A 20,857-nucleotide genomic window follows, 5' to 3' on the forward strand; every position below is an offset into this window, starting at 1 on the left:
CTGTGAGGCCCTCTTCTGTTGGAAGCGTGGTGTACAGTATGTCTAAATATACTGCATTTCTATAACTGCATAGAAATCTCACTTTCCTATCCTCTCTTAATTTATCCTCTTAACATTCATTTTCTTAAATATATACACACCACAGCTGGCTAAGAAAACCAACCCGTAGAAAACTGCAGGGTTTCTCAACCGGGGTTCCGTGGAACCCACGCGTTCCGCGGGAGGTCACTAGGGGTTCCCTGGGAGATCACGATTTATTTTTAAAAGCATTCCAAATTCAGGCAACTTCACATTAAAGAGGTAAGCTTCATCCTTTATTTTTAGTTTAAAAGCACTGTTAATGCATATATTCAGGCCTACGTATGAAACAAATATGTTAATTTTCTAACTTCTGGCCTAATATATTTGAGCTTGATTGTGCAGGGGTTCCTTGAGGTCTGGAAAATATCTGAAGGGTTCCTCCGGGGTCAAAAAGTCGAGAAAGGCGAATTCAAAAGGAGGAATTAGGGTTAAGAAATGTTGATTTTTCAAAACCCACTTGATTCATTTGTCAGATTTTATAACCCACCTTCTCTTCAGGAGCTCAAGGACAGGACACAAACCAACACAAAGGCATAATGCAGATCACTTTCATTAAATGCTTTAATAATATAACTTATGATAAGATCTTATGCTCAGTGATGATGATGAGACTGGCATTCCCTGCTACAAAATAATTATTTAAAAAAAAGACATAAAGACAATGCTCCCTGGAGAAGGTGGAGGCAAACCCTTTTGCATATCCAAAAATAATTCATCCAATATACGTCCAATGGTGCACAGCCTTAGAACATGTTCTGGTAATGGCTGCAGCCCTCTTGTCTCAAGTATTGTGATCCATTAAAAAATACATACAGACATTCCTACAGGTGAGTACATTTCCTCTTAGGGCAAAGAGTAAGACGCAAAGCACTGAAAAGGAATGGTATCTCAATAGTATCTCGAAAGAAAATCTAGCTAGATCTGGTTTACACCAACACTACTCGCTATCCCTCTCCAGGCTTCCTATCGCTCTATCCTTGCAAACCATCCCGCCCACGATTCCATACTCTGCTTCTCTTCTCTAGGCTTCTCAACCTTCTCATTCTCATTGGCTTCGATTTCAATGTCCTGCAAATTAATCTGAAATCAGTTGGAATGAGCATGGGAAGCCTGCCACATGTAAGTCAACTTTGGAGTTCAGCTTATCTGAATCACATTTATTTTACCCCAAACACTCCAAAGAATTTTATGCCATCTGTTGAGATGTTCTTTCATTTGCATCAAAACAGGAAGTTTAAATTTACCAGCTGAGGTGGATTCCTTACACCGAGATTGTCAGAATATAACCTGAAACTCACACCCTTGCATATTCTGAATTATTACTGTGACTCAGTGACATCACATCTCTATTATTCCAGTATGTATAAAAAAGAGTACTCATTCAGATATTCCTTCAATAATCAGCTTAGAAAATCTGCTAATTGAAATTACAATACATCACCTCTTCCACAGTTGGAATAGCCACTCATCCAAAATTTCCCCCACCCAATTCTTTTCCTTTTATGAGGAGGAATACGGTTGTTCTGCAAAAAGCGATTCCTGTTCCATCTTTCTTAACGTAATTCATACATGTCTACAGTTAGTAGGAAGATCACCAGAAGATTATGCAGGTTTCATTTCACCAAGAGAGACCGAAGTCGCAGTAAGCAAATACAGTTATGCTCATCAGAAAGTGGATCGGAAATCAGTCCTCAGTGGTCAGGAGTTCCTTACAAGGTAGGAGTTGAGGTTGAGAAGAATCGAGGCCAGACCCCACCAGGCTCAGTAACTTGTTTGGTACCTTGTTCTATATTATGGCTCCAAGCACTACAAATCCCATCCATTTTTATATTCTCCAACAGAGCTGGTCCAGTCCCCAGCATGGTCCTCTTTTCGCACCTCCTGGTACTTATCCACTTAAGTGCTATCATCTCACCCAGTTCACATATGGTCCGTCTCTTGTTTCATGAACCAACTTTCATAATGTCTTCTCAGAAGTCTTCATTCAGATAATTTTCCACAAGCTGCGTAATCTGAAATCTTTCAGACAACCCCTTCTGACTTTATGGCCAGCTCTGAATGGGTCTCATGCACTCCATCTCTCATACATATCCATTCATTATTTTGGACCAATATATTGTGTAACAGACACAATCTGAATATTGGAACGAAAAACTCCAAATCAATACACAGTGTATGATATCTATGCAGCAACACTAGGAACACCATAAGGATGCACTAAGCAAGTGCTGTTCTCCTTCTTTTGTAATCCTGTTCAGTCAGGACTCCAGGACTGTAGCATGTTAAAAAAAAATACCCTGAAGAATTTCTCCTACACATTCTTGAAGGTTTTCCTAATTTTATTTTAGAGTCCCCACTGATTTCCAAATGTCTCGTTTCTCAGTTCATTCTTGAGTGTTTGTGATGTCAGCACAACAGCCTCCTGATCATGTTCATTTTCTTGTGTATCCCCTGCTTGGAACAAAAAAAAAAGGGAACTTTTTGGAAATTTAAGATACAAACCCACCAAGCTAAACCTCTCTTTTAATTAATATGTATGCTGGATGACTTCCTCCTTTCCCCCAGCACAGATGTGGCTGGATTGAGAATAAGTTGTAAGAAATGAGATGGAAAAAGCAGAATTACAGCAAGATTAGACAAAGGAAGGAAAGACTGAATTTTAAGAAGGGATTAAGATAGTCAAAATTAAGCAGAGATAATATAGTTGCATTGTTCAGAAATATATGGAAGGAACCCAGTAAATTTAGTATTTTTATGGATTCTCACCTGAGTGGATCCTTGCGTGGGAAGTAAGGTTACTGCTCTTCCGGAAGCTCTTCCCACACTCTGTGCATTTATACGGCTTCTCCCCTGTGTGGATCCTTTTATGAACAGTTAGGGACCCATTTTCACGGAAGCTCTTTCCACATTCCCTGCATTTATATGGTTTCTCCCCGGTATGGATCCTTTTATGAGAAGTTAGGGAACTGCTTATCCGGAATATTTTCCCACATTCCCTGCACTTATATGGCTTCTCCCCTGTGTGGATCCTTTTATGGGAAGTAAGGTGACTGCTCCATCTGAAGCTCTTTCCGCACTCCATGCATTTATAGGGTTTCTGCCCTCTGTGGATCCTTTTGTGAGAAATAAGGCAAGCACTCTGAGTAAAGCTCTTTCCGCACTCCATGCATTTATACTGTTTCTCCTTTGAGTGGATCCTTCTGTGGGAAGAAAGGTTACTGCTTGTATTGAATCTCTTTCCGCACTCTGTGCATTTGTAAGGTTTCTCCCCTGTGTGGATCCTTTTATGGGAAGTAAGGGACCCATTTTCACGGAAGCTTTTTCCACACTCCGGGCATTCGTATGGTTTTTCCCCCGTGTGGATTCTTCTGTGTGAAGAAAGGGAACTGCTCCTCCAGAAGCTCTTTCCACACTCGGTGCATTTATAGGGTTTCTCGCCCGAGTGGATCCTTTTATGGGAAGTCAGAGACCCATTTTCACGGAAGCTCTTTCCACACTCCAGGCATTTAAACGGTTTCTCCCCTGTGTGGATCCTTTTATGGGAAATAAGGAAACTGCTTTTTCGGAATATTTTCCCACAGTCTACACATTTATAGGGTTTCTCTTCTATACAGATACATTTATGGGAAATAAAGGAACTCTTCCTTTGAAATATTTTCCCACACTCCATACATTTACATGGTTTTTCTTCTACGTGGATCCTTTTATGGGAAGTCAGAGACCCATTTTCACGGAAGCACTTTCCACACTCCAGACATTGATACGGTTTCTCTCCTGAGTGGATCCTTTTGTGAGAAGTCAGGTGACTGCTGTTGCTGAAGCTCTTCCCACAGTCCACACATTTATAGGGTTTCTCCCCTGTATGGATGCTTTTATGAGATGTAAGCTGACTGTTCCACATGAAACTCTTCCCACATTCCATACATTTATAGGGTTTTTCCCCTGAATGGCTCCTTTTATGCGAAATAAGGTTACTGCTTTGACTAAAGCTCTTCCCACATTCCATACATTTATAGGGTTTTTCTCCTGTGTGAATCCTTTGGTGGGAAGTAAGCGAACTGCTTTTCCGGAATATTTTCCCACATTCTGTGCATTTATATGGCTTCTCCCCTGTGTGGATTCTCTTATGTGAAGTAAGGGATCCATTTTCACGGAAGCTCTTTCCACACTCGGTGCATTTATAGGGTATCACACCAGAATGGATCCTTTTATGGGAAGTAAGCTGACTGCTCCACCTGAAGCTCTTTCCGCACTCTATACATTTATATGGCTTCTCCCCTGTGTGGATCCTTTTATGAGAAAGAAGGTGATTGCTCTTGCTGAAGCTCTTTCCACACTCCAGGCATTTATACGGTTTCTCCCCGGTGTGGATCCTTTTATGGCAAGTAAGGGAACTGCTCTTGCTGAAACTTTTTCCACATTCCATGCATATATATGGCTTCTCTCCCATTTTGACTCTCCAGCTAAAACTTTTTTCATTCTCTCTGCACTGATACTGGTCTCCTTTAGTGTTGGTTCCATAACACATAGCTAAATTTAAATTGCCTTTCAGTATTTTCACACCTTTTCCTAAATCCTTTGTCCTTATTTTTCCTTTGTGATTTTGGTGGGCAAGAAAATCTTGATTCTGTACACACTGGGAATTTGGTTTCTTACTCCCATATATTGACTTGTTCCTCTCGTGAATTCTCGATTCTGTCTGATTTCTAAACTCTTTATCCTGGATCACTTGGTCCTGGCCATCACTTCCTTGAGAGGAAAAGAAAGAATTAAAATTAGGGAAGGAAATAAAGTAAAAGTGAGATTGTGACTTGCTTGCTGAAATTTGGCAGATTATCTGGGTTTTTGGATGCTAACAGTGCTGACTAACATAAAATAATCTGATCAAAGGTTTGTCAAATTTGGACTTCTGATGAAAGCTATAATCAAATTTGTACGAAAACTTCAGCATACAGTTTCTTTTTTAGGAGCAGAAGAAAACTTGAAATAAACCTTAAATAAAAGAACCACTACTACAATTTATTAATTTTTCTTATCCATTCCTATTAAACTGAGCAAGGGTCGGGGGAATGAAGACAAATGAGGGGAAAGAAGATTTTAATATTTATTCCAGGGCACCCAATGGGACAGTGGGAGAAAAGGTCAAAGCCAATGAAGTTTCATTTGCTACCCATTCTTTCCAACACATCTTGAACCATATGCCATTTGGTGTTCATTTGCTTCTTGCCATAACCACATCCCTGCTGAAGAAACAGCCCACAGTAGTTGATTTATTAACTCAAAATACTGATAATTTTCCCCAGAATTCTGAGACTAGGAATTACATTTTTTAAAAAGTGCAAAAGAACAGAAAGGACATCAACCGAGCATCACCGATGTCTGTCATTGGTGACGTTCCACAGGAACTAAAATACTTATTAAGGAGAACGCCCACCACCCATCAGAGAGAAATCATCACAGGACACAACCAGGGGGGTTCAAGTCTTCCCTTTCTTGGAGCAGGTTCTCTTTCTCCCACAGAAGAGATGAAGACTAATTGGGGAATTAGTAGGTTATATCCCACCACAAAATGCTTCCTCTAAGTATCTGAATGCAGAGCAGGGGTCCTTACCCAGAGAAGCCACATTCCGAGAATTCTCCAGCATGACCTCCCCGTGCAGGGCCTTCTGGTGAGCGTCCAGCTGAGACCACTCCTCCTTGGAGAAATACACTGCAACCTCCTCGAAGGACACAAGACTCTGAAGGAGGAAAAAAGTTTCCCTATTAACAGAGAACCTTAGGAAGGATTTGCATGTTCCCCTTCTTAAGTTCCCAAAACAGGGAATTGCAATGGATTAAAGGGGCGCTTCCTGCAGGATTCAAAAGTTTAGGTGAGAAGGTAGACTTAGCCTTTGACAGATGAAATGTCTGAGGTGGTCATCTTTACTGATTCTGCAGGACTTTCAGAACCATCCAGGGAAAGCAACACAGTATTTTCCCAGGCAAACTGGCAATGATGGGCCTTGAAGACACCAGGTACTGGAGGCTCCAATTTTTCCTGGTGTTTGCAGAAGAAAGAGGTGTTGGTGGTTTGGACTTCCAACTGACATTTTAGGCAATGGACAGGGGGGAGATCCAGGAATTTGTGTGGGTGCCATCAACATGCAGATGAAATTCCAGGGAAGGTGCTTGTGGTGTGAGCTACGGACTGGACGGGGACTAAGGAAGTCAAGCTGGGGAGGAAATTGTGCAGATTTTGCAAAGCCACATTGGCTAGCATCTACATTCAGGCACAAATTAGAAACTTCTCTGTAAGACCAGAGTGGCTTGATTACAGGTACCAGTTTTATTTGGAGACTGTTCTGTTTTTTCATAATCTACTATAACATCATTTATCACTTGAGTATTTTAGGCGCTGAACTATTTTCCCTCACTTTTTAAAGCACTGACACCCTTTTGGATCTTTTTACTGGTTTTAAATTCTGATTTTAAAATGATCGTTACTCACTTTGGTACTGTTGTGTGGAGCAGTGTGACACACCTGAAATGAATTTGGAAAGACAAATCGAACTCTTCAAGTGAATAAAGACCAAAAAAGAACTTAAAACAAAAACATTTTCTTTACTCACTTCAGATTCACTTGAATTGTCACTATGTGTTTGCTACTTTCTTCCCATCTCTTCAATTTTTAAAAAGTACTTATGGTAAACACAGTCTCAGCAAACACCTAAATATCCTGGGCTGAAGATAAGCTGGATCCATCATAGTATTGGCGGGGGATCGCTTAAAAATCTCAGGATTCTCCACCTCTGGAAGCTTTTAAGAGGCATGCAGCTGCCTCTCAAGGATGTTTAATTGGTTTTCCTGCCCACTGCTGAGGTCTGGATGATGATCCTTGTGGCCTTTTCCAACTCTTTAATTTTATGACTGTTAGCTCAACAGGAGAATTTTTTAAAAATTCCAGAAGAAAGGAATGACATTCTGGGAGTCAAATTCTACTTGAAGTCTTTACATTTGATAGTAAACTACCACAGAAGAACTGAAAAGTTCTGAACTTTGGGGGAAACTCAACAAAGATCTCTCGGGGTAGATTTTTAAAATTCAAGTCTATCTCCACAATAGTCTTGAAAGATGCGCTGATTTTAACCCCAATTTTTCCATTCCTTGTTCCTTGGGAACAGAAATATTATACCTCAATCCAGAACACAGGAGGCCTTCAGATGGTCCCCTTCATCTTCTCTGATGCTTCTCCGCCTACCTGAGTTGGACCTTCTGCTAGTCTTCTGATTCCACCAGGAAAGGGAGGTGATCCTAAAAATACCAATGATACTGTTCCATTCCCTGTGAGAAAGGCAAAAAGTAAAAGCATAATTAATTAACACCTAGGAAAGTATTATAGACAAAGTATGAGTGATGGGGAACTTCACATTGTTTGGAAGACCATTCCCTTACCGAGTAAGATGTCAGAACTTTGATCAGCTTGGGAGGTTTGAAGGTCTTGAGAGGGATTTGAACAATCCCTCCTTCCTTCGGGAAATTCTGGGACCATCTGCAGGAAGGATCCTTGTACCTAAAAGGTCCAAGGAAGAGAAATGAGAGAACAGCATACAAGAAGTGCACTCTCATTCTCAGCTCACAACTTATAGCCCCCAGTGTCTGTCAAAGGGGATGTAAGAGGATAATAAAATAATTGGCCCAAGTATACCCTCTAGAAACAGCAATGGAGCACTTTGTCTAAAAAGTTAGGTAAATCATCTCATACATTGTTTAATGCCAGAAATCTGAGATAGATAGAGGTCCAAGAATCCAAATTCAAACAAAATGATTCAGATTGTTTATTACTTTATGTCCTCTTTAGAATGCTAAAGATGAGGTTCTTTTACCGGCAGCTCTTCCTGCCTCTTCTCTTCTGCCTGGCTCAGGAGGAAGCCCTCGGCCAGGGCCACCGCCTGGGAGCTGGTCTCTGCACCACACTCACGGATCCAGCTCTCCATCTCTGGGGGCAGGACGGCCAGGAGCTGCTCCAGGATCACCAAATCCAGTATCTGAGTTTTTGTGTGTCTTTCTGGCTGCAGCCATTGATGGCAAAGTTGGTGAAGATGGCTACAAATCTCTCGGGGCCCCTTGGCCTCCTGGTAGCGGATGCTCCTGAAGTGCCAGTGCTGGACCTCTGAACCGATGGTTTTCCCTTCCAGGATCTTCTGCCCAGTTCCTGCCCAGAACTCTCCACAGCTTCCTTTTCCAGCTCCCTCACCTGCTGGATATTGTGCCTCCATTTTCTGTCTGTTCTCAAATGGGCCGATGTTTCTGAGGTGGAAAAGAAAACAACAAATACAGAGCTGTGTTTTTAACCATTTAAGACCATCCACTGATGAACAATCAAAAGAAATATTTCTTTCTCCTGAGTGGGGCAGATGTCTGGGGGGGGGTGGAAACTGGGAGAATGCATTATGCAGATAAGGATATGCATGATTGGTAGAGAGACAAAATGGGATCTCCACAATAAACTACCACTCAAAGATGGAGAATATTGTATACAGACTTTTAGGACATTCATGGATTTCTTTTTTCTTTCCTCACATCCAACAAAATACTCCTGTTGGCTTTTTGGATAATAAATTTACATTCATACACTTTGATGCAGACAAGTGTTAACCCACAATGAACCTAAAATAAGCTGAACAAACTATAATGCCTAGAATAGATTCACTCAACATGCAAAACCCAAACAAACAAATCAGATTACAGCTTAAGGCAGTGTTTCTTAACCTCAGCACCTTTGAGGTGTGTGGACTTCAATTCCCAAATTCTGACGTTGAAGTCCATGCATGCTGCCTGGGGAGCTCTGGGGGCTGAGTCCAGACATCTTAAAGGTGCTCAGGTTGACACAGGTGATGTCCTGGGTCACTCTGCCTCCTAAGACCATGGCTGGATTCTGCAGCACAAATGCTCGACACCCACCGAGCACACTGGGCAGCCGGACAATGCCACGGGCGTCCCCCTCTGGAATGCAACGCAAGCCCTCCCGCTCCCCCCACTCAGGGGCTTCCCCAGGAAATGGGGGGGGGGGGTTGGAGGGCTCCCCCAGGTCCCCCCCTCCTTCCTGGGGATGCTGCGCTTTTTCCCGGGGGCCACGCAGCAGGTCTGGCGCTCTGCCTCCCCCCCTGCCTGGCACGCGCATGCAAAGGGGCGGCAGCGGAACATGGGGCCAGGGACTCCCCCCTCCCCCGCAGGATTCACAAGACTGAAGCTGGATGAGGACTTTGCAAGACCCCCTCGCAGCCCCAGCGCGAGGCGTCCCCCGAGAAGAGCCCCCCACTCACCAGACAGAGCCTCCCCCCCCAGGACTTTCCCGCATCCCCTCCGCGTCTCGCCCTGGAGAGGCCAGCCCCGCCCTCTCCCCGCAATTCCCAGGATGCAACGCGTCCTCTCCGGGCAAAAGGATCGGCGCATGCTCCTTGTCCGACTGAAGCTCGCAGGTGGCCGGCCCTGCCAGGCTTGCCGAGGGGGGCCCCCTGGCGCCTTCGATGGGAAACGCAGGCGGCCTTGCAAGGGGTGGGAGAAGGGATGCATTTTCCCAGGCCCAGGATGATGGGAGTGGGAGGTGGAATTACACAGGAGAAATGAGTAATTGAGTCTCTTTCCTCACAGAATGTAACATAGGAGTAACAATATGTCTGTCAAGGAGGAGTAGAGACGCCAACACCAAAGATGGTGCCAAGCTGGCATGTATGTTTAGAGCGGATGCCAACTGAAGCCTTGGTGGCCGCATGGAATGGCAGAGTAGCCGAGCTATTAGAGCCGACCTGGTGGCAGCAAGAGTGGTGAAACGTGATTAAGTGGGGAGTTTGATCCTGTTGCGCCTGAGGAAGTGGACGGGGGTCTTGCAGCTGCTTCCGTAGCTCTGCCACCTCCGTGTTAGTTCCGTGTCCGACCTGGCTGGTCAAGTCTGCCCAGGAGGGTGTGTGCGATTGGGTCTGGGCGGTGGTTAATAATTCCTGGAGGGAGGGGGTGGTTCCGTCGGCCCTTAAGGAGGCGGTGGTGCGCCCTCTCCTCAAGGGGCCCTCGCTCAACCCACTAGCCTGGACAGCTTTTGTCCTGTCTCCAACCTCCCCTTCTTAGGGAAGGTTGTAGAGAAAGTGGTTGTGTGGCAGCTGCAGAGGAGCCTTTTCCGTCAGGGTTCAGGCCAGGTTACGGGACTGAGATGGGATTGATTGTGCTCTTGGATGACCTCTGGCGGGAGTGGGATGTGGAGAATGCTCTTCTTGACATCTCAGTGGCCGTCGGTACCATTGATCACAGGATCCTTCTGGACTGGTTTTGGGAGGTGGGTGGCGCTGTGTCGCGCTGGTTCTCCTCCTTCCTCCAGGGTCGGCTCCAGTCAGTGTTGATAGCGGGGGAGAGATCCAGTCTGAGCCTCCTACTTTGTGGGGTGCCCCGGTGCTCAGTTCTTTCACCTATTTAACATCTACATGAGGCCGCTGGGTGAGGTGATCCAACGGTTTGGGGTGGGGTATTCTCAATATGCCGATGTTACTCAGCTTTGGATCTCCACCCGGGCCGCCTGAGTGATGCCGTGGATGTCCTGACCCAGTGCCTGGAGGCTGTAAGGGCCTGGATGGGGCGCAATGGGCTTCAACTCAACCCAGGCAAGACCGAGTAGCTTTGGGTTTGTGGGCCTTCCAGTGACAAGGTTTTTCCACTGTTGGTCCTGGATGGGGTGGCACTGCCCCAGACAGACCTGATGCACAATCTGGGGGTCGTCTTGGACTCATGGCTTCTGCTAGAAGAGCAGGTGGGAGGGACCTTTGCACACCTTCAGGTTGTGCACCAGTTGCACCCATTCCTGAACCGGGAGGCTTTGCTCAGTCACTCATGCCCTCATGACTTCTTGTCTGGACTACTGCAATGCGCTCTACCTGGGGCTGCCCTTGAAGAGCATTCAGAAGCTTCATCTGGTGCAGAATGTAACTGCACAGATAGTAAATGGTGTTGGATATTTGACACTTGCAAGACCACCGCTACATGAGCTGCATTGGTTGCCAGTGTGTTTCCAGGTACAGTTCAAAGTGCAGGTTGTCACCTTTAAAGCCTTCATGGCTTGGGCCCAGGTTACCTAAGGGACCGTCTTCTCCCAGTTGTTCCTACCAGTCCGATTCAGTCCGGCAGGTTGGGCATGTTATGGGTCCCATCTGCCAAGACATGTCAGCTGGCAGGACTAGGAGACGTGCCTTCCCTGCCATAGCCCCTGCCCTCTGGAACATTCTCCCTTCAGAGAGTAGGAATGCCCCCACCCTGTTGGCCACGCATAAGGCCGTGAAGACCTGGTTATGTGCCTGGACCTGGGGCCGCAAGTGTGTTAAGGGCCACGTTTCGTGGCTACAGTATATTAACATCAATGGCAATAGTTTTACTTGGAGACCATATATATTTATTTTGTTTTTAATGATTGTATGCTGCCCAGTCACTTGTTGAGAAGGGCAGCCATAGAAATCAAATCAAATAAAAAAATAAATAAGTTAAGGAAATGAAACATCTGAAGGGTCTGGAATGTGGTCAAAATTAAACCAAGATCTGAAGTGCAGAAGAAAAACGATTTTCCTTAGAAATATGAGCTCTGGATGATCTGTAGCTGCCAGGAGAAACTTGGTGAGGCTTCAAGGATAAACAAAATCTTCGTCAAAATGGCTGACAGTCCAACACCCCCCTCCCCCAATTTATTCCAAAGAGAGGGCGCTGGCATAAAGAAAAGAATGAAATCAAGTTGTGGAAATAAACCAGTTGGGCCACATGGTTGATGGGGAAGCCATGATAAGGTAAGATGCTGGCTGTGTCCCACATGGTGTGAAGCATTGGGGTCGGAAAATTAAGATCCTGGAGAAAAAGAAAGAGATGAGTGGAAAGAAAATAGGTACTAAATTGGATAAACTCCTTTTTAACTCTCCTTTTTACACTCCTTTTTAACATCTACTTGGAACCACTGGGCAAGATCATCCGTCACCATGGGATGAGGTATCATCAGTATGCTGATGATACCGAATTATACATCTCCATCCCAGGTGAGGTAAGTGATGCCATGACAACCCTCTCCAGATGCCTGGGGGCTGTGGGGGCCTGGATGGGGAAAAACAGGCTTCGGCTGAACCCTGGTAAGATGGAGTGGTTGTGGATTAATGGCTCCTCGGGATCTGGGAAACTGTCATCTTCAGTTCTGGATGGGGTGCGCTGCCCCAGACTGACCTGTAATTTGGGGGTCCTCCTGGACTTACAACTCCTGCTCAATGAGCAGGTAGCAGTTGTGGCCAGGAGGGCCTTTGCTCAACTTGGTGTTGTGTGCCAATTATGCCCTTTCCTGGACTGAGAGGCCCTTAGGTCACTCACGCCCTGGCCATCTCCCATATAGACTACTATAATGCACTCTACATGGGGCTGCCCTTGAAGAGTATCTGGAAGCTTCAGCTGGTGCAGAGTACAGTTGCACAGAATGCAGTTATATTTGCCATCCTTGGGGCAGTTTTAGGTGCCCCAAGGATGGCACATATAATACCTTTGCTACGTGAAAAACTGGACTGGCTCCCAGTTTGCTTCCAGGTCCAATTCAAGGTGATGGTTATCACCTTTAAAGCGCTACATGGCATAGGGCTAGGTTACCTGAAGGACTGTCTCATCCCCATTACATCGACCCGTCCCGCCCGGTCATGCAGAGACGACATGCTACGGACACCATCTGTAAAAGAATTCCATCTGGCAGATCCAGGAAGCGGGCCTTCTAGCTCCTGCCCTCTGGAACATTCTTCTCCCAGAGGTGAGACAAGCCCCCTCACTCCTGCACTGTTGGAGTTTGTGCAGAGTGCCGGAAAGCGTTTGGCACGAGAGATCAGAAAGAAGACACCAGGCATTTCAGCAAAAAAGTTGTATTCAAGCAAAACATAGAACATAAACAGGTTCTCATCCAGATTCCTGGATGGGGTTCAAAAGCTTCTTAAATACAAAAAGGCATATTCCCAAGCTCAGGCATACACGTGAGCACACGAGCTCACGGGGAGCAAAGGAGGCTGCTGGATTGAAAAAAGCAGAAGCAAGCGGGTGGCTCTGGCAGAACTGGCTTATTTAAATGCAAATCAAGCAAGGAAGTGGAGGACAGGTTTCAAAATACAGATTCCCATAAATGGTCATGCAACACTTAACCTTTCTGACCTCTGGTTACATTTTAACCTGAGAACAATGGTGCCTGAGCTTCCCATCCTTGCTGACACTTAAAGAAGTAGTCAATTACCATGGTTACTAAGGTATCTGGCAGCTCTGTGTCTTACTCCTTGTAGGACAACAATGAAACACCAACATGCAGTTCTGCAAAAAATTAAAAATGTGTCAGCATGTCTGGAGCAGGGAGAGGAATAGTCAGTCCTGGGGATGGTAGCGCCTTAGAATGGCCCTTTATACTTACTGACTGGGATACAATCTTAGCCATCTGGATTCTATCGTATTTTATATTTTTATCTGTTGATATTTATAGTTCTCGTATTTGTAATGGTATTGAATTTTAAATTTTGCTTTTTGTAAACCATCCAGAGTCCCTCCTTTGTGGGAGAGATGGGCAGTGATAAAATTCGATAAAACAAAATAAATAAATGCTGAAAAACAGAAATGCCACCTCAGAAAAAAATTAGCTCAAATTCTGAGATCAAATATGTACTAATATTCAAAAGATCCTCAAAGTGGACTTACAAAAAAAACCAGAACCGTTTCTCTTCGGTTTGATGGAGGAGCAGCTCGAGAAACAACCTGGGACTTTGTTTTTATACATGATTACAGCAGCAGGACTTTTATATGCACAGAGATGGAAAGACCCACAAATCCCTACAGTGGAAGAATGGATTATTAAATTGATGGAGCTGACCCAAATGGCCAAGTTAACAGCGTTGATCAGAGAAAATACTCTTTCTGGATTTCTTTCTACTTGGCAACCATTTTTAGACTACTTGCTTGTGTCAGAAAACAATAAAGTTTTGATTTGGGTTTTAATGATTAAATGGTTTGATTTGATGGAAATAATGTTATTAAGGTTTAACTAACTGCAAGAGATTGTATTTGCAAATGTATTCATATCTGTACTGGAGGTCGGAAGTCACTTTCTGTTTCTACTTTCTTTCTGCTTTGCACTTTTATACTTTTTTTTTCTTTAGTTCTGTACTCTAGTTTTTCTATACTCCATATTTTGTATTTTAACTGTACTTTGAAAAAGAATAAAAATTTTTCTACAAAAAAACCCCTCAGAAAATGCATGTTATGAAATTAAGGTCGGAAGAGGCACATCTCTGTGAGTGAATTTAGAGAAAAAGTGGAATTATTTGAAAAAAGCATGGACAGAAAGTGAGATGGCAGCCAAGAACTGGCACATGAATGAAAAGCTAATTTAATTAACCTGAGTAGGAAAAAAAAATTGTTTTATTAGGGATTAAGTAGAGAATTGAGAATTCTTCTAAGAAAATATGAATAATTAAAGAGGAGGCTGAAGAATTTGAGGCAGCCCAAATAGCTTGAGATTATTTATTTATCAATCATATTTAAATGGCTGCCCATCTCACAAGAAGTGACTCTGGGTAGCATACAATTAATACAATTAATAAAAACAACAAATATATAAAAACAATAATTACAAAATTATAAAAAGTCAATATTAAAAATGAAAAAAAACTGAAAAAATGAAAAGTTCAGATTGGATTCTTTCATCACAATTGTGGAATTTTCTTCAGGTGATTTTTTAATCTATTGAGAAGTCTTTGAATTTTGTTTGCTGTTAGAGCATTTATTTAATTATTTATTTATCAAATTTGTCACCGCCCATCTCCTCCGAACGGAGGGACTCTGGGCGGTTTACAGTATAAAACAATAACTATACAATAAAATTCCAATGTAAAATACAGACTAAAACAATTTTAAAAACTACCAAATATAATAAAATCCCGATGGCTATGGTCTCATTCCATCCTCGCGTAGGAGGGGCACTTCAAGGCACTAGCCAGCCCCAAGTATGATTATTCTCCTCCCTGTCCCAAGCCCGGTGGCAGAGCCAGGTCTTCAATTCTCTCCAGAAGGCCAGGAGCGATGGGGCCAATCTCACCTCCGGGGGCAAGATGTTCCAGAGGGCGGGTGCTACTGCCAAGAAGGCCCGCCTCCTGGACCCTGCCAGATAGCATTCTCTTATTGAGGGGGTCCGCAGCATGCCCTCTCTGCATGATTGGGTGGGACGGGCTGATGAAATGGGGAAGAAGCGGTCCTTTAGGTAACCTGCTCACTTTTGTGTCATTGCCAAATCTGATACACAATCACACCAAGTCCATAATAAACATTTTGAAATTGCTGGGTCTAACAGAGGCGTCTGCAGAGTATAACAAGACCGAAGTCCAGATGGCAGCTGCAACAACATGATAAAAGTTCCGCCAGGACACACACAAAATGCAGCTGGAACTTCAATTGTGCCATCGTGGCTGCCATCTTGACTTTTTTGGCCATATCCTGGGGACACCCCAGGAGTTAAATACAAAATCTTTTGCCTTTCTCCAGTTTCACCGGGAACAGTTGCTGAACAATCTTTTGAGAAAATGGCTTCAAGCCAGCGCATGACTGGCTTGAAGCCATTATGGCCCCGCAAGTCTTCCAAAGCCCTGCCTGTAATTTCTGATATGGCAGACGAATGAGACCGTTCAATACCTCACCGGAAAGTAATCATACCAAGTCCAATTTAATACATTAATATTAATGGTATACACAAACATTTCAAATTCAGATTGTGCCCTGACCTTTGTCACACCACAGAAAGGCAAAATTTAGCCCCACTGCTTGAAAAAGGACTTTTCTACATCTTTTTACAGGACCTCTTGCCAGTGTGGCTTCTTTTATGAGAAGGCACCCTTTCTTTGAGGCTCTTTCCACACTTTATACATTCATACTTGTCATGAGTGCCGTTGAGCTAAAGTCATCAGCGCAATGGCACACATGACAATGGCAAGGAAATAGGTGAAGGGGTACAAGATAAGTAGCCATCAACCCACAACGACTAACGGCCAACAAACAATAGCTAAACGGATCACGGAGCACACCCAAGCCATCAGCGGCAATACAACGGGGATCGCCCAGCTGAAAGCAATCAGCAGAGGAATGGGAAACCTGATGATGGGCGATCCCGGAAACCCTCACCCACCGGCAGGGCAACGTATTGGACAAAGGGGGGTGACGTGACCGTGAGCGAGGGGGCGCTGACCGGCGCGGGGTATTTAAACCCCGCACCGGCGCGCTCCTGTCACTCTCAGCTTTTTTCTACCAACGCTGTACCTGCCCTGCAAATAAACCAGAGCCTGATCCGCGAACCAGTGTCTGAGTGTTATTCAGAGGTAGGCAGCGCATGACATAAAGCTGAGAGTCATAAACTCAGCCTCGCCGAGCCCCACCGGACGACAACGAGCCGCGGGAGGAGTAGACGGCGAGAAGACCAGCAAGATGAGGCCGGAGCGGCGCGGGCAAGGAGGGCGAGCCGCGCGGCAAGAGACAGAGGAGGACCGACCAAGGCCAGAGGCACCGCGGACTCCCGGAGCCATGGACGCCCGCCCCACCCGATCCGAGCCTCAGCTCCAACCCCAAGGGGAGAGGGCGACGGAGGCAACCCGACCGCGGGAGGGAGCAGCACGACTTCCGAAACCAGCGGAGGACCCCGCGCCCCACATCGCACCCCAGCAACGGGCGTGGAGCGACAGCCCCACGGCGGTCAACACGGAGGAGGACGACGGAGACACCCATCAGACGGCGGAGGAAGCGGACCCGCGGCAGAGGGACGATGAACCCCGCCGGCAACCCACCCCCGAGGACGCGCCAACGGAACCGGCCCCAGCGGCGGCGCGGGACGAGGAGGCACGAGCTGAACTCGCGGCCATGCGGGCTCAACTGACGGAACTCCGGACCATGCTCCAGGCGCTTATGCCCCCCGCGCCACCCAACGACGTCCCCGCACAGGCCCACACCCCGAGCGAAGCACCGAACCCACACGGGCCAGCGGAGGGTCAGCAGACGGCACAGGCGGCCGACACCACACCCCGGGAAGCGAGAGGCGAGGCCGCACAAAACGCCCGGGCCCCAAAGGACTTCCCCATCTTCTTCGATGGGACCCCCACAAAACTCTCGTTTTTCGTGACCAACGCTAGGGAGTTCATGGGGAGGCACGGACACTCCTATGACTCCGAGGCCGACAAGATCGCCGCCGTGGCGATCAAACTCCAAGACAGGGCGGCGGACTGGTACGTCCAACTGTACGAGTCCAGCTCCCCCGCCCTCGCCACCTTCCCTGCTTTCATCAATGAGATGAAAAACTACTTCGAAGACCCCCTAGCCAAAGTAAGGGCGAAAAGCGCACTCCAAAGACTTAAACAGGGCACACGCACGGTCCCTGACTACGCCCTGGAGTTCAAAGCCCTCGCGGGGAAGGTCAGCGACTGGTCCGAGACCACCCTGCTGGAAATGTTCAAAAGGGGGCTGTCATGTTCTCATTCTAATGTCTGGTTAACATTGTAACGTTTCACATGTCATTCTCTGTTCCGTATCTTTTCACCCGGGGTTTTTCCATTCTTTCGCCCTCCCTTGTTTTGAGGGCTTGGAATGCATGTTTGGGTTTGCGCTCCTGTTCAAGGTTACTTTCCCAGGCGCGTCTAACGGCTTTCAGCACCTGGGAGGGGGAGCGTCCTGACGGGCGACGGGGCGGGACCGGCCCACAAGCAAGGCTTTTAAGTTTGTATTTGGCGCGCTTTTGCTCATTCTCAGCTTTCTCTGTATTTGCATACTATTCCTTTAATAAATCAGTTATCTTTAAGCCCGAGCTTGTGAGACTGAGTATTTGGGTTTAGGCAATCGTTACATAAAGCTGAGAATCATTTTACCCATTTTCCGCTAGCCCCATCCAATCATTGGATAAGAGGGAACGCTAGCGATGACAGAAACTCAACCTCAGCTTCGCGCAAGTGAGGGAAGCGAAGAAGAGCGGGAGGCGGTCAAAAGCCGGCCAGTGCTAACTTCGAGAGCGCAAAGAGCAGCCCGTCGAGAGTTGCGAGATATCCAATTGGACGAGCTGCTGATATCCATGCAGGAGAGTCTCAGGAGTGAACATAGAACGGTCATGGAAAGAGCACAGGGGAGGGGGTCTCCACAATTGACCTGGGAGCACGAAGTCCCCTTATCACCGAGGGTGGTGGTAACCAACCAACCCTCGGAGGAGCCGGTCACTCCGGCCCGTATGAGGGCATTGGAAGATAAAATGGATTTAATTGTGACGATCCTCAAAGATCTACCCAAAGAGGATCTACCCGGAGAGGCAGAGCCCACCCCGGAGGATTGGGAGGAAGAGCCGTCACAGTACCCCAGGCATAGTACCATGGTGACCTGGGGGAGAAGCAAGACTCGTTCAGCCCGTCAAGGGGGGGAGCGAGAGGCAAGACCTCCTAGGGATCGACCACCCATGGGGGCTCGGCGCACGCTGACATTAGCGGCACCGCCACAGCCAGCTGAGCCGGCAAGATCCTTCCCACCATTTGGAGTGAAGTTCGATGGGGATCCCACCACGCTCTCCTTCTTTATTACTAATGCCAAGCACTACATAGAAGATTGGGGTCGAAATTTTCGGTCTGAACATGGCAAGGTCAATTTCATTGCCAACAAGCTGAGAGGAAAGGCAGCGGATTGGTATGTGCAACTATGCCAAGCTGAGGCAACTGAGTTAGAGGACTTCGATGACTTTTTGTGGGCACTTAAAGAGCATTTCGAAGACCCCCTAGCTCAAGAAACGGCCAAAAATGACCTGCGGAAACTTTACCAAGGGTCCCTCCCAGTTGCCAAATATGCGTTGGAGTTTAAAGCTTTGGCAGGAAAAGTGGAAGACTGGTCTGAGCCAACAATCATCGAATTGTTCAAGCAGGGGCTTGAACCCGAAATCCTTCGATGGGCTCTGGGTAGAGATGATCCTAAAACGCTATATGGGTGGATTCAGTTGGCGGGAAGCGCAGAAAATGCCCTACGAACCTACGCCCATACCAAAGAGCTTAGACAAACACGTCTCGCTAGAGGAGCGCGCACATCTGGACTTGCCAGCCGCCCTAAACCAAAAACCTGGGAAGAAGAGAGGGAGCAACGGTTCTCCAAGGGTCAGTGCCTCAGATGTGGGAAAGAAGGACATCGAGCCACTTCGTGCCCAAGACGCCGTCCAGAGGAACGACAGACGAAACCCACAGTAAAGACGCCTGCTCCTGCTCCACCACGAAAACTGAAGGCAGCCCTCGCGGAACTGGACCCCCCAGACCTTCCCTTCGGTGAAGAGGAGGAAGAGTTGCAATTCGAGCAGCCGGCGGGAAAAGCCTACCACCTGCCCTGAAGGGCGCCCTAGGGCAGGTGGAAGAAACCGGGCGTAACCATGATTCGGTGAGTGGAAATTTCCCCACACTGACTGTTAAAGTTAAACTAAGCTCAAAAACCAAAACGGTGGAAGTGTGGGCCATGCTAGACTCGGGTTGCTCCCGTTCCCTGATGCACCCTGATGTCGTAGCGGCTCTGGAACTGCCCACGTTCCCTTTGCCAAGACCCATGATTTTCACCCAATTGGATGGAACTATGGCGGGAGGGAAAGCAGTCAATCTTTCCACGGGACTGGTCGCCTTGCAGATGGGCTCCCATCAGGAAAAGCTGCCATTTGTGGTAGCTCCAGTGGGGGGTCCTCTGGTAATCTTGGGGATGCCTTGGTTTGTGAAGCAAAACCCTTTTATCAACTGGCTGCATAGAACTGTGACGTTTGCAGATGGATTTTACAAAGTACCCGAAAAGGACCTACTGGAGGACATGGAGGGTGGAGGGGTAGCGTATACCACTGTGCAAACGCTTCAACCTCTTGAGGGGCTACCCAATCAGTACCAAGATTTTGCTGAAGTATTTGGGGAAAAGGAAGCAGATCGCTTGCCACCCCACCGAAAAACGGACTGTGCCATTGAGTTTTTACCAAATGTAAAATTGCCTCACCCAAAAATATACCCCATGTCTCCCAAAGAGCTTACCACGCTAAGGGAGTTCATTGACAAAAATCTAGCTAGAGGTTTCATTGAGCCGGCAAATTCCCCGGTAGGAGCGCCTGTCCTATTCAGGCCAAAAAAGGATGGGTCATTAAGGCTTTGTACAGATTTCCGCGGGCTCAATGCGGTCTCAATATTAAATAAATATCCTTTGCCCCTGATCAAAGATATGTTATCACATCTGGCCAGAGGCAAAATTTTTTCAAAACTGGATTTGAGAGAAGCCTACTTTCGCATTCGCATAAGGGAAGGGGATGAGTGGAAGACAGCATTCAACTGTCCTCTTGGGGCTTTTCAATATAAAGTCTTACCATTCGGGTTATCTGGGGCACCTGGGGTTTTTATGCAACTAATCAATGAGGTCTTGCATGACCACCTGTTTAAGGGGGTACTGGTATATTTGGATGATGTATTGATTTATACTGAAACCATGTCAGAACATACCCACCTGGTGCGTCAGGTACTGGCTAAATTGCAAAAAGCACAGCTGTATGCAAAACTGTCAAAATGTGCCTTTCATCAGTCCCAAATTGATTACCTAGGGTACCGGATTTCAGCTCAGGGAATTGAAATGGACCCTGCAAAAGTAGAAGCCATCGTGGCATGGGAACCTCCCCGTACCAGGAGGCAATTACAGAGTTTCCTTGGATTCTCTAATTTCTATCGAACATTCGCCCAAAATTTTGCGGAAATCGCCC

The 20,857-nt window shown here is 46.4% G+C and overlaps 2 protein-coding genes across 4 annotated transcripts in view; one reads left to right on the forward strand and one right to left on the reverse strand.

The window, feature by feature from the left end:
- LOC134491913 (zinc finger protein 595-like) overlaps positions 1-20,857 on the forward strand; it is a 610,720-nt gene that overhangs the window by 520,460 nt on the left and 69,403 nt on the right. The window lies entirely within an intron of this gene.
- LOC134491916 (zinc finger protein 91-like) overlaps positions 4,153-20,857 on the reverse strand; it is a 485,354-nt gene continuing 468,649 nt past the window's right edge. For both annotated transcript variants that reach the window (XM_063295981.1, XM_063295987.1), the window contains exon 6: positions 4,153-4,335. In XM_063295981.1, coding sequence (XP_063152051.1) covers positions 4,290-4,335 — 46 coding nt within the window. In that variant the 3' untranslated portion in view covers positions 4,153-4,289. The remainder of the gene's footprint in view (positions 4,336-20,857) is intronic.

Source organism: Candoia aspera, chromosome 2 (genome assembly GCF_035149785.1).
Source record: "Candoia aspera isolate rCanAsp1 chromosome 2, rCanAsp1.hap2, whole genome shotgun sequence".
NCBI lineage: Eukaryota > Metazoa > Chordata > Lepidosauria > Squamata > Boidae > Candoia > Candoia aspera.